This window comes from Rhinoraja longicauda, chromosome 2 (genome assembly GCF_053455715.1).
Source record: "Rhinoraja longicauda isolate Sanriku21f chromosome 2, sRhiLon1.1, whole genome shotgun sequence".
Classification (NCBI taxonomy): domain Eukaryota; kingdom Metazoa; phylum Chordata; class Chondrichthyes; order Rajiformes; family Arhynchobatidae; genus Rhinoraja; species Rhinoraja longicauda.
This window is the reverse complement of record NC_135954.1, coordinates 86,643,231-86,657,416: the sequence shown is the minus strand read 5'-3', so window position 1 is coordinate 86,657,416 and position 14,186 is coordinate 86,643,231. Positions and strand designations below refer to the sequence as shown.

General features: G+C 39.4%; 2 protein-coding genes across 11 annotated transcripts in view; one reads left to right on the top strand and one right to left on the bottom strand.

Moving 5' to 3' along the window:
- The window catches only part of casd1 (CAS1 domain sialic acid O acetyltransferase 1), an 82,122-nt gene extending 72,061 nt beyond the window's left edge, over nucleotides 1–10,061 (top strand). For 2 of the 3 annotated variants that reach the window (XM_078422593.1, XM_078422610.1), the window contains one exon: nucleotides 4,015–10,060. In XM_078422593.1, the coding sequence (XP_078278719.1) occupies nucleotides 4,015–4,278 (264 nt within the window). In that variant the 3' untranslated portion in view covers nucleotides 4,279–10,060. Of the gene's footprint in view, nucleotides 1–4,014 lie in introns of all 3 variants that reach the window. The other variant, XM_078422603.1, reaches the window with a different exon arrangement.
- sgce (sarcoglycan, epsilon) overlaps nucleotides 4,295–14,186 on the bottom strand; it is a 140,376-nt gene continuing 130,484 nt past the window's right edge. For all 8 annotated transcript variants that reach the window (XM_078422652.1, XM_078422690.1, XM_078422681.1 and 5 more), the window contains one exon: nucleotides 4,295–14,033. In XM_078422652.1, coding sequence (XP_078278778.1) covers nucleotides 13,986–14,033 — 48 coding nt within the window. In that variant the 3' untranslated portion in view covers nucleotides 4,295–13,985. The remainder of the gene's footprint in view (nucleotides 14,034–14,186) is intronic.

Below are 14,186 nucleotides of genomic sequence, written 5' to 3'. Positions count from 1 at the left end.
TCCCATTTTGCCCTTCTCATTTCCTTCTTGAGTATGCTTTGCAATCCCCAATACTCCTCCATGGATTCTTTAACCCAACCAGTGCCTTAATTTCTCCTATCTTTCAAGGCTGTCCTTCACTCTAACAGGAACCAGTATACCTTGAACTCACTATCGCACTTTTAAAAGCATTCCACTTTTGGGATGTTCCTTTGCCTCCAAATAACCAACTCTTATCAACTTTTGCAAACTTCTGTCCATTATCAGAAAAGTTGCCCTTGGCCCAATATAGACCTTTAATGTGTGGATCAGCCCTCTTCTAGTTATAACTATCCATAACTATTTTAAAGATAATAGAACTGTGGTCTCTGATACCAAAATGCTCGTCCACTGACATTTCAGTGCCTAATTCCCTTAGAGTAGGTTAAGCTTGGCTCTCTTCCTTGTAGGACCTTCCACCTATTGCCTGAGGAAACTGTCCTGAACACACTTGATAAATTCCACACCATCTAAGCCTTTGACACAAGGGCAGTCCTAGTTTATATCTATATACTAAAACTCTTGTTTGTTTGTTCCTGAACTATAGCTAAAACCTTGCACGATAGCGTGACAATTTTAGGCCCACCTTACTCACTCATCCCTTTGGTGCTAATGGAAGAAGTTTCATTGAAATCGGTGTTATATTTTTTAAGTTATTCAAATTTAAAAGTTTAAATCTATCTCCTTGGGAGGGAGGGAGGGAGGGAGGAGGAAGGATAAGGGGGGCTGAGGGGGATGGAATGGCAGGAAGGGGGAGGGAGGGGTAGAGGGGAGGGGGTGGGTGGGGGGAGGAGCGAGAGAGGAGGGGGGGAGGATAGGGTGCTGCACCAATGCAGGAGAGGTTTGTGCCCAACGGGTCCACTTGGTCTAGTAGGAAAAGTTAGAATCCCTCACTTTGGCAACCCTATTAGATTTAGATTTTTTTTTAGATTTAGAGATACAGCACGGAAACAGGCCCTTCGGCCCACTGAGTCCGCGCCGCCCAGCGATCCCCGCACATTAACACTATCTTACACACACTAGGGACAATTTTTACCCAGTCAATTAACCTACATACCTGTACATCTTTAGAGTGTGGAAGGAAACCGAAGATCTCGGAAAAAACCCACGCAGGTCACGGGGAGAAACCTCGTGGGTTTCCATACAGACAGCGCCCGTAGTCAGGATCGAACCTGAGTCTACGCGCTGCATTCGCTGTAAGGCAGCAACTCTACCGCTGCGCCATATTAGATTTGCAGCTGTCTGCAATCTCCTAGCATATATGTTCTTCTAAATCCCTTTGACTTTTTTGAGCCTGCAGTATCATCTCAACAAGATGATCATTTATTTTATCTCTCAGCTCCACTCGTATAGCCTGACTGGATGATCCCTCAGCAGTGTCACCTCATACACTGCTGTGATGTTCTCCTTAATCAGTAAATTCCCCCTCCTTTTTTACCCCCAGTCTCTATCTTTCCTACACCCTGAAACATTAAGCTGCCAGTTCTGTCCCTCCATTAGCTTTGTTTCCATAATAGCTATAATATCTTAATCGTACATACCTATCCACGCCCTGTATCCAACTGCCTTACCCACCAGACCTTCATGTACAGGTTATCTCTACACCAAAAGAGATCCCAATTGTCACCTAATCTGAATCCGTGCATTCAGCCACAAATTCACCTGTCCGATCTTCCTATTTCTGCGCTCACTAGCATGTGGCTCCAACAGTAATTTATAGATTACCACCCTTTAGGACCTGCTTTTTAACCTTTAACTCCCTGTATTCACTCTGCAGGACCTCAAATCTTTTCCTACCTAAGTCATTTGTGCTGATGCACACGACGACTCCTGGCAGCTCCCCCTCTACCTTCAGAATGGTCTGCTCCAAGACACCCTGGGCTGGGAGTCTACACGCCATCCTGGCATCCCTTTTACTGCCACAGAATCTCCAGTCTGTCCCCTTAACTAATGAATCACCTCTCATTGTTGCCCTATCTGATTTCATCCTTTCTGTGCCTCAGAGCCAGACCCTGACTGCTGCCGCTGTTCTCTGAGTGGTCATCACCCCCTCACAGTATTTAAGAGTATATACGTTTTGGAGAATGGCCAGAAGGGACACATGCACTCCCTGCCTACTCCCTTTACCTTCTGCCACATCTGCTTTCCTGCCCTCCTGCTATACGACCAGATTTTGACACAGACTCGCTACCACAGCCACATCTGCTCCTGCCCTCACCTATCTATGAAGCTCTTGTTTTCCTGGATGACCCTGAGGCCGTCCAGCAGCAATTCCAGTTCCCTCACTATCAGTCAGGAGCTGCACCTCCCACAGGTGTAGTCCTCATGTTATAGGAAAGATGTTTGCAAGCTGGAAAGGGTACAGAGAAGATTTACAAGGATGTTGCCAGGGCTAGACGGTCTGAGCTATAGGGAGAGGTTGAGTAGGCTGGGACTCTATTCCTTGGAGCGCAGGAGGATGAGGGGTGATCTTATTGAGGTGTATAAAATCATGAGGAATAGATCGGGTAGATTCACTGTGTCTCTTGCCCAGAGTAGTTGAATCGAGGAACAGAGGACATAGGTTTAAGGTGAAAAGATTTAATAGGAATGAGAGGGGTAACATTTTCCACAAAGGGTGTTGGGTGTATGGAACAAGCTGCCAGAGGAGGTAGTTGAGGCAGGGACTATCCCAACATTTGCGAAAGACAGGTACATGGATAGGACAGTTTTGGAGGGATATGGTCCAAACACGGGCAGGTGGGACTAGTGTAGCTGGGACATGTTGGCCAGTGTGGTCAAGTTGGGCCAAAGGGCCTGTTTCCACACTCTTTTTATAACTTTATGACTCTTCGTGACTTCCCACATCCTGCAAGAGAAGCATAGCGTTGCTATATGTGGCATTCCAATTGCACTAAGACCAAGGAAGTGTCGCAAAATGAAAAACAGATATTACCTTATCCTGCCATCGCTCTCCACCCAGCCTCACCAGACAAAGCTTTTACACTTGCCCTCAAAATCAGCACTTCAACCTCAACACACAGACTCTCACAGCATGGCTGCTTGCAATAGGCTGTTTTGCTAGTGCTTGCCTTCCTTTTTTACATCACTAGGAGCAGTCAATCCTAGATACTAAGGTCAGCTTTCAAACTTTCCTATGGTGGTCCCCCTCTCATCTGCATACTTGTTGCTGAGGAAACGGCAAATAAAAAAATTCCAATAAAGTGAGAGGAGTGAATGACATGAGTCTGCCATGAATTGGCAGTGAATTGGAATTCACTCAGAATTTTTAATGTGGGTTGTTTTGTAATTTCCATTAAATTGTGGATGAAATTTAAGACAAAATTCAGTTTATGCATTTTAAGTTTTGGAAAAGTAATAAAATTTGATAATCGCTAGCAAAAATAATTGTGCAACCTGGAAAATAATGCAGGTCTGTCAAACTGACAGTGTTTACTATCCCGCCCCACTGGAATAGTTCAGGCATTAGACAATCCACTCTGAACATGGAAGTTCTGAGCTTGTCGACTGACATCATTCAGGAATTTCTCAGCTGCACTCTGCATTTGGGCTCTAACTTGTGTTCAATGGTGAAGCACAAGCTTTCAGTGTTCTGTCCACCGAACCAAGGCCAGACCCGACACATGGAGAGCAAGTCCATTCCTGTGAATGTAGAGGGGAAGGGCAAAGATTTTTTTTTTCCAACTTGCTTTTGTTATGGGCTTGCTCAGATTTCAGCCCACAATGACATTGGGTAGCTGTCAATATTGGCGGATGTAGTGGTTTCTCGATCAGCGACACGTGTGCACTATTAGCAGGCTATGGCCTCTTCTGATTTGCTTGCAGCCTGTTTTTTAAATAATTAATGCAGTTGAGCAGGTTAGTATATTCACACCAGCTTGTAGGTTTCAGCAGACTAAAATGAAGATTACAAAATGCTGATTTTGCTAACATTTTGAATCTCTTGTAAATTATATTGACATATTGTATTACATGCTGAATAATTTTCTTTTCCAGCTCTTCATATGCCAATATCATATCTGGCTTGCAGCAGATACCAAAGGAATTCTTGTACTCATTCCTGGCAGCCCAGTGCTCAACATTATCATCAGCACTTTCATCTTTGTTCTAGTTGCTCATGAGATCTCGCAGATCACCAATGATCTTGTGCAAATAACCATTCCCAAAGATAACTACGTTGCACTGAAAAGACTGCTGTGTGTGGCTATTTTTTTATTTGGGATTCTCGCATTGTCATCTTTTGAACAAATGAACAAATAACTCAAATAATAACTACTTTGATCTTCATATTTAATGATGTGACCTCAGTTTATGGAGGCAAGAGAGCATATATAGGTGCAACACTGAAATTCAACACAACAAATCTGGAAACAAGCAGTTGCTGCATATGTACATAGTGTTTAAAGATGTTTGGCTATATTATGATTATTTGGAAGTGACTTTTATAAACAATGGCATGACTACTGACAAATGTGGCATTTCTAGAAATGCTATTTCATGTGATTTTCTTTTTGGATGCATTCTACTTCTGTGGTTTTTACTTCATTTCTACATCAGGTTTTCCATATTTTCACCTTTTTAAATGGCAATTATTCCAGTTTTATGAAGGAAACATTTTACAGCTTAAATTTGATCATAAAATACCTATGAATACATATTCTATGTGATTCAATACAGCCATATTTATTAAAGATCTTAATATTCTGATGCTGAACACTTAATGTTTTACCTTTTATGGATTGGTGGTGGTCATGGTGAAAAAGAAGAGACTTTGGTGTGTTATTCACTATAGGTGCAATGGTGGCATAATTACAGCTTTAATATTTATTTGACCCTCTCATTCCAGAGGTGTGTTTGGTACTTCTAAATCTGGTGTTACATTGTTGGTAAAATAGAGCTGACTGAAAACTGCACCCACTGGTAGTGCCTGGTTAATTTTATTGTGGAATGAAAGAGAGTCGACTTGTTCAAAACATGGCATAATGTTGCTATTGGACCGAAGCAGTGGCTAAATTAAGGACCTTTGTTTTGTGCGCGAGAGAAGTGATCAACTGTGTGTAAATTAAGCTGGAACAATTCAATCATCAGTTTCAATGTTAGTTTGTGATCAAATTGTATAATTAATTATGTTGTGAGATTTTTGAGAATTGTAAAGAAACAGCAACAATGTGCTTCAATTTGATTTCTGGGTAAAATGTAAATCAAGACAAATGCATTTGCTACTATTGAAATTTATTTTAGCAGGGATAATAAAGGGGGATGCAGGAGGAGCTGAGAAATTTTATTACAAAATTATGCCTTCCTCCAGCTTTCATATTAAATTTGAACTATAGCACACAATCTGCCAGCTTTCATCAGTCTAAATCCTTTTATGGAAATGGCCAAACTGAAAAATGTGCATGTATGAAAAAAGATTCTGTGATTTTAAAATAACTTGGACTTTGATTAGTTTTGAAAAACGATTTTTTATTCTTTTAGAATACAATTCTTTTGTTTCTTTCCAGTAACCATCAGGTGATATGTAAATACCATAATGTGTTTGTTTTCACTAGCTTTATAGTTAACATAAAAACATCATGAAAATGCCGTAAACAGTCATGAATTTCTTGTAATGATCAGGGTGCCATAAATCATTACTATTTGTGTCTTTGAAATCATGGTAAAGTTGTTTTAAAATATATACTTTTCCTCACTGTTTCAAGCCCACATGTATTGGGCCTGTGATGTACTATTTTAAAATTGTCTTTTGCACATAGTTTCTTTTTGAATCTCAATATTTCTGTGTATTTCACTGCAGATAGTCTGATGTCAGACACCTTTTTTAAAACCAGACATGCGGAAACTCAATTAGTTGAAGTATGACATTAACACTATTTAAAAAAAAATTAATACGTGGAACCCATAAAACATCTTATACAGGGTCTATTTTGACATGTTTGCTTAAGAGTAATTGAAAGCAGGTAAGATTAAGGTCAGCGATATTCAAAGTAATTTTCTAAATTCAAATTCACTGAAATTAAGAATAAAATGTGTAATCTTTTTGTTCAATGAAATCTCAGGTTTCCTCCCTACATAATAAGTGGGTTAAGCCATAGCCTGGTCCATCATGTATGAGTTAGCTGATTTGGGTTAAATGTTCTGCTTTGTCTAGTTGAAAAAAAGGTGCATGTGATTGTATTCTGCTTCAGTGCTCTGTACAGTTGAATACTTTGTCATTAATATCAAATGATGCACGTGTTCGAGCACAGAACTCTGGTTCAGCACTTAATGTTTTTTGAACTGAGTAAACCATGTGTTGAATTGGAATGTTATCACAGTGCAGCCAAATTTCCAGTAATAAATCTGCACTATTATTATGTTTGTGATTGCCAGTTATTTCAGCGTTATTTTATTAAATTGCTATTTTTATTAATTGTTCTAAAAGTCAAAAACATTAAGTGAGTATATTTTGCACTAAGACTCAGTTTATGATGTTTCCCTAAATGCATGTGCGTTACAGAATGCTTGGCTTGTGGATAATTTCTATGGTCTGTATCTCTTTCAAAAGTGGGGCATTTTTTATGATGAGGCCTTTGCGTTATTATTAAACTTAACTAAAAAGAATTTGGCTGAAGAAATAACTGAACTTAATCAGATTTCTGCCTCATATAAATTCCTGTAGTTATAGAAATTCCTATGTTACTACAAGCATAATACTAAATGTATCTTTTAGTGGTTATTATTGCACTTGGAAACAATGTTTCAGTATCACCATTCACATTTGGAGTTATGTTTCAGAAACTGATCACATTTTGTAATAAATTTTATTTTTGAGATTTTGCACTTGTGAAGCTGTGACTCCAAACTCAATGGAGTTATAAGTGTTGAACTTTTTCTGAAATAACTTAGTGCTACTTATTTTTTCAAATAAAACATTGAATTTCCATTTAACATTTTGACATTTGTGGCAGATTTCCAGTGTGGTGTGAAAAATGAAAAATTATTTGTTGTATAGTGTACATCTTTAGCTGAATTGTTTACAATTATTTTGTAGCTTTCTAAAATGTTGCCTGTGAAATATTTTTTGCCTTTTTCAAATTGGATTAGTGTTGTAAAGATGGAATATCATTCAAAAATGTTGGCCCTTACTCTTCTACAGGAGGCAAATTTCATATGCATTAATGTTTGAAGATTTTTAACACATTTTTATCCAACTTTGCAAAACACTTGGTTATGCGAAACATAAATAAATTTACTCCTGGCTTGAATGTACATTTAATACATATTTCATTGCATGTTCAGCTTGTCATGGAGTGAAGAGATTTTTCTTCTGATTTACCCGAATCTCAATAGTAACAGAGTAGATCCTTATTTAATGTGGGAAATTCATTGTTCTCAGCCCTGTAAATGAAGGGATCTCTCACATTTGATTGGGATGGCCAATGTAACTGCAAAATGTCAGCATTAAACAATTCAAATGAAATCAGTTTAATAATGGACACTTTTAAAAGATTGTTATTGAGTATACTGATGAACTATTTACTGATACCCTGCAGACCACTGATTTATTAGCATTCTTGGTTCTCTGATTCCCAAATACTGTCCCTGTGCTCTTGCTACCTTAGCAATGAATCACCCAGCAGCCGTTTGTAAGGGATGATGTCAGAAAGACTGATGTAAGATGTGTGGCTGCTCAAGGATCCTGGTCTATCACCTATTGAATGCAATGGAAGCTATTATTTTCCCCATCCCTGTGTTGAATGACAACCTGGCTCCTATTGTCTTTCCCCTCGGTGCCTATTGGATGTGATGGAAGTTGCTACTTCCACCCTCATTTGTTTGGCTACACAGTACTCCCAACCCAGATATCTCTGCATGATAACAAATCAATGGTGGTTGCTGGCCACCTAGCACATTGTCTAAGAGAAATCTCCAGGCTGGGAAGAGCTATGCAGCCAACAAAGTGAGAAGAAGGAGGTGGCAACTTTCATCGCAGCCAACAGTTGGTGAGAAGAGAGCCAAGCCACGTCTCTCTGTCAACACATAAAGCAGGTGCTCTGCTTGTCCCAGCTCCTCAACACCAGCCTCCGCAATGATGTGTGACTGATTTTTCTTATGGAGTCACACAAGTTGTTTGGTGCAGCAGCATTGTCAGTTTCATGTCTCAATATGTAATACTGTAATGACCCCTTTTGCACTCATTCCATTCTGAAGAAGGGTCTTGACCCGAAACATCACCTATTCCTTTTCTCCAGAGATGCTTCCTGATCCGCTGAGTTACTCCAGCATTTTGTGTCTATCTTCGGTGTAAAGCACCATCTGCAGTTCCTTCCTACACATACGTCATTCCAGTAACACTGGAAATATATTGGTATATTACAGTATATTGGTGTAATTCAGCAGGAATGGTTGACCATAAGTTGTTTACAGATCCTACAACTTGGTCAATCTTGGGTACATTAATAAACAATATCTGGTAAAGAACAAATTTAAGGCTGGAGCTTGGTGGAGCAATGCAGAATATTGTAATTTCTTCACTTTTCAATGGGAAATATAATGAAAGTTTGTATCGCTTCTGTTTCATGTCACTGATCCAAAAACATTATTGGTTTTTTTAAATTGCAGATTAACTGCCAATTGTCAGAAAATCATGCAAACATTTGAAGCAAATCGTTTAAAAATGCAACAGACCAATTAAAAGTAATTATTGAATTATTTCCTTGGCTGCTGAAGTAGCTAGAATTGAAATTCAATCTGCAATCCGAAATTGACACTTCTTTTGAAAGAGTTTCTTTATTTTTTAATTTGTTCAATAAGAGTGACATAAATCAATAAAGCAGACATTTTATTTCAATTATAAATGTCTAGATTATTGATTCACTCAGAACCACAACCTCCTTGCTCTGCTACGCAATTGTGAAGTTTAACTGGTAAAATTGAGATAATGATTGGATTACTCGGGTAACTTGCCAGCAGCTAACGTGAAGAACTAGTAGTTAACTGCAGTACATGCAGCACCTATGAAGGGTGGAGTGATCTACCTCTGTCTGCCCTAGGATTGACCATTGCATTATCTGATCACTTATCTTTACCTCAGCCACAACTAGTGCAGACCCATTCATATGACTAGGAGCACTGATAATCTCAAGCTAAAATGTTTTAATATTAAAAACAAGCTATTATTTATTTCAATTAACATTTGTTTAATCTTTTGCCACTATTTTGAAATAACTGACTATGAATGGAAATAGTGGGAAGGTCGTGTTGGGTCCCAGGTGAAGCCTTGCTTTTCATAGTTTAGGACACTTTTCAAGATAAAATACAAATCTTTGTCTCCTGATTCACAAGTCATGGTATTTTTAAGAGTCCCATTTTATGAATAATAACCAGTGCCAAATAGGAGGCTTTTACATAGAATCTCTCGTATGCTAACAACTGATTTAATGTGCAGAACAAATGGGGCCTAATAACATTCTTTGTTACTGAATTTGAGTGAGACTGCTCCTTGTGATGCAGTTACAATGCTTTGTATTCCTGTGATGGCATACTATACTGCTGTTCTTTGTGAAATGTATGAAAATGTAGGGTATCTGAATATTTTCAGTTGTTTAATACTAATAATGGGAAGGCATATTAAATTATTGTAGCTACACGATGCTCTATTTCTGTTGCAGTTTGCCAATTATACATGAAATAATGTAGATGTACATTAAGTTACTCAGTTACTGTCTGAATATATTTTCCTTCCAATTTATGTCTAACTTTAAAAAAGTGTAACAAAGATCAGTGAATGTGTAAATTTCAGACTTGGCCTTATTCATTGATGATTTGAATCGGTGTATGAAAAGCAAAAACATCTCTAAGTATTGTACACCTAAACTATTTCTTGATCTGTTTGCACTTGAAATGTAAAGAACGTTAACACCTGCCTTGTAAAATGTATCTTTTTTTGGTATGCTTTAGAAATTCCATCATAAAGTTCATGTGCAAAACATTTTTGGGACTTGTTTCTTTTAATATGGAATGTATCAAAGCAAATTAATCAATCTATTAGGTTTTAAATAAAGACAAATTTTCATTCAAAATTCTTGTTCCCTATCCTTATCTTGACAAAATGGGATTGTACAAGGCCCTGTATCCTTGCGTCAAATGTACATTCCTAACTAGTCAAAATAGCACTAGTCCCTAGGGAATCCACTTTTTAATAAACCTCTGGGCATCACTATGGTTTAACTGGATTAAATGACTGATTTTTCTTGCAGGAGCTGCTGCCTATTTTTTTAAAAATGTTTCAATGAGGCATTCTAATGCAGAGTCCCACAATTCAACCACCTCAGCCAATGGCAAAGTCCATTTAGTAAGTGGCCTGTTGTAGGGGATCCACACCTGCATTCTCAGCCTGCCAATTACAATTATCCAGAATTTCAAAGCCCTGCAAGCTGCCAGCATCTTGCGCAATCTCCTCTAACCTCATTAACTGCATCTGGTGTTCCCGATGTGGGCTCCTCTCGGCGAGACCAAATGTAGGACCGTGACTGATTTGCTGAACACTTGTGGTCTGTCTGCCAAGGCTTTGGACTTTACTTTAGACTTCAGAGGCATAAGGGATCTCCTGGTTGCCAACCATTTCAACTCTCCCTTCTTACCTTGCTGAAGCGATTTGTGTCAGCACAGATTTCATGTACAGTAATGCTGCAGCAAAAGTGTAGTTAACCACAAAGTACCCAACAATGCAGAAACAGTATCTAAAGTGGGAAATCTTCCCATGTCTCTTAAAAGGACATAAAAAGTGCTGGAGTAACTCAGGTCAGGCAGTATCTGGAAATAATGAATAATGTTTCAGGTCGGATCAGCTGTCTAAAGAGTTCAAACCCAAAACGTCACCTTCATAAGATAGACACAAAATGCAGGATTAACTCAGCAGGTCAGGCAGCATCTCAGAAATAGATGATGTTTCGGGTCGAGACCCTCCTTCAGACAGAGTCAGGGGAGAGGGAAAACTAGAGGTATTAAAAGGTTCAGAGCCGGCACTGATGACCACAGAAGAAGGGTCTCGACCCCAAACGTCACCCATTCCTTCTCTCCACAGATACCTGCCCTGCCGAATTATTCCAGCTTTTTGTCTATCTTTGGTTTAAACCAGCATTTGCAGTTCCTTCTTACACAAATGATCTCCATTGTTGGTTGTGGAAGAGGTAATAAAGGGTTATAACTGGAATTAACAGGACGACAGGTGAGGCGAGTGGGAATGCAAGAGTTACTTAAAATCAGAAATCAATATTCATACTGCTGGGTTGTAAGCTGCCAAGTGAAATATGAGCTGCTGTTCCTCCACTTCGTATGTGGCCTCATTCTGACAGTGGAGGAGGCCCAGGTCACAAACTGTCAGAATGGGAAGGGGAGTTAAAATGTTAGGGAAATGGGAGATCGTGTGGGCCAAGGCGGACTGAGCGTAGGTGTTCAGTGAAACGAACGCCCAGTCTGCGTTTGGTCTCACCAATACAGGAGTCCACACCAAGAACAATGGATACAGATGAGGTGCAAGTGAACCTCTGCCTCACCTGAAAGGACTGTCATGGCCCCTGGTTGGAGTTGAGGAGGTATGGGGACTGGTGTTGTATGTCCTGTGTTTGCTGGGGAAAGTAAGGATATATTGTATTGTATCTGGGAAGGGGTGGTTTGGGTGGAAAGGGATGAGTGAACCTAAAGATGCTGCCTGACCCAGAATTACTCCAGCACTTTGTTCTTTTATGTAAACCAGCATCTGCAGTTCCTTATTACTACATTCTTCTAAACTAACTTTGCCCTCACTTAAAAACCGATGACAATTATTGGCGAAACCCCTAGAAAAATCCATCTTCACATCAAAGACAGTGACAATCACTGCAACACAGATGAAACTCAGAATACAATTTTTCCAGGAATCAACAAGCATACCTAAAAAAATGAAGGGCAAATGCAGGCCGAAGCATTTGCAGTCGGCCATCTTGTACTTCTGATCCCTCTGTACTTTCTCCTGCTGTCCATTCATCTGTCAACTCTCCATAATGAAACTTGATTCTATATTGTTCCCACAAACTCATTTTATTTATTTCTGGTTGTTCAGTTATGATTAAGGCTAAACTTTTAAAAAAACAAAGCTTAATTTTTTTCTCAAACAAAAAACTGCAGATATGGAAAATTTAAAGAACACACACCTAAAGCATAGAAATCTGTCATTCGGCCCAATTTGCCTATGCCACCAAGATGCCCCATCTACACTCCACATTAGGCCCATATCCCCCTAAACCTTTCCTATCCATGTACCGGTCTTTTATATGTTATGCAACCTGTTTCAACTACCTCCTCTGGCAGCTCATTCCACATACCCGCTATCCTGAAAAAGTGTGAAAATGTTATCCCTCAGTTCCTATTAAATTGTTCCCCTCTCAGCTTAAATGTATGTCCCCTGGTTCTTGATTCCCCTATTCTGGGTAAAAGACATGCACTCACCCTATCTATTCCTCTTATGATCTTATACGCCTCAATTAGATCACTCCTCATCCTCCTGCACTCCAGGCATAAAATCCTAGCTTGCCCAACCTCTCCCTACAGCTCAAGTCCTGGGAACATTCTTGTAAATCTGCTTTCTTTCCAGATTAACATCCTTCCTCTATCAGGGTGACCAAAACTGAACACAATACTCCAAATACAGCCTCACCAATGTCTTGCACAACTGTAACATCGCATCCCAATTTCTATAAATACCATGACTGATGAAGGACAATGTACCAAAAGCCTTCTTGAACACCTTATCTACCTGTGACGCCACTTTCGGGCTAATGTACCTGCAATCCTAGACCTCTCTGAAGTACTAATTCACAGGAGCTAGGTGCTAATCAATGGTTTTCCTTAACCTTGCCTGAGCCGTAGCTTTGTAATTTAAATGGGAATTTTCAGCATCTGGCCCTATCTACAAAAAGACAATAGATACAGGAGTAGGCCAGTCGGCCCTTTGAACCAGCACCGCCATTTACTGTGATCATGGCTGATCATCCACAATCAGTACCCCGTACCTGCCTTCTCCCCATATCCCTTGACTCTGCAATCTTTAAGAGCTCTATCTAACTCTCTCTTGAATGCATCCAGAGAATCGGTCTTCACTGCCTTCGGAGGCGGAGAATTTCACAGATTCACAACTCTGGGTGAAAAGTTTTTTCCTTATCTCCGTTCTAAATGGCCTACTGCTTATTCTTAAACTGTGGCCCCTGGTTCTGGACTCCCCCAACATCGGGAACATGTTTCCTGCTTCCAGCATGTCCAATCCCTTAATAATTTTATGTTTCAATAACCCTTCTCATCCTTCTAAATTCCAGTGCATACAAACCCAGTCGCTCCATTCTTTCAACAGATGACAGTCCCGCCATCCTGGGAATTAACCTCGTTAACCTATGCTGCATTTCCTCAATAGCAAGAATGTCCTTCCTCAAATTGAGACCAAAACTGCACACAATACTCCAGGAGTGATCTCACCAGGACCCTGTACAACTGCAGAAGGACCTCTTTGCTTCTATACTCAACTCCTCTTGTTATGAAGGCCAACATGCCACACGTAGCTGGCTTGCCATATTCATGGGGTTAATACTGACTATGAGCGGGAGATTCAAAGGAAAAGGTTACATACATTGCAGAAACTGAATATGCAAGCTATTTATTAATGACACAATCTAACTCATTGTTTTGGATATTAGGTAATTGACAATTTTCTCTACATGCAATACAAACATTTCCCTTTTTTAACAAAGATTAAATAAAATTAATTAAATTGCTTGCGTAATTCATGTGCAAAATGCTGCTTTTTCTATGCTGGAATAAAATGTATAAAATATATTTGTGAAGTGCAGTGGCAGTATAGATTCAAAATAATACACGTTAGCACACAGTAAAAACAGATCATGCATTTGGTCAGTATACAGAAGAAGGACAACTTTCCAAAGTGGAATCTGACATCAGGTAAATGCTTCATTCAGTTTTCCTTCCTCAGGTTTGCCATTTATCTATTAAAAAGAGAATCATTAATTAAACATGAAACCTACAACAGTACAATCAAAGAAATAGCAGCTTTACCTAATCTATTGCACCCGTCATTGAGTTCTAGAGCAGCAATACTCATCCTGGGTGTTTTCTTTTTTACTTGTCTTGGTCAGGCA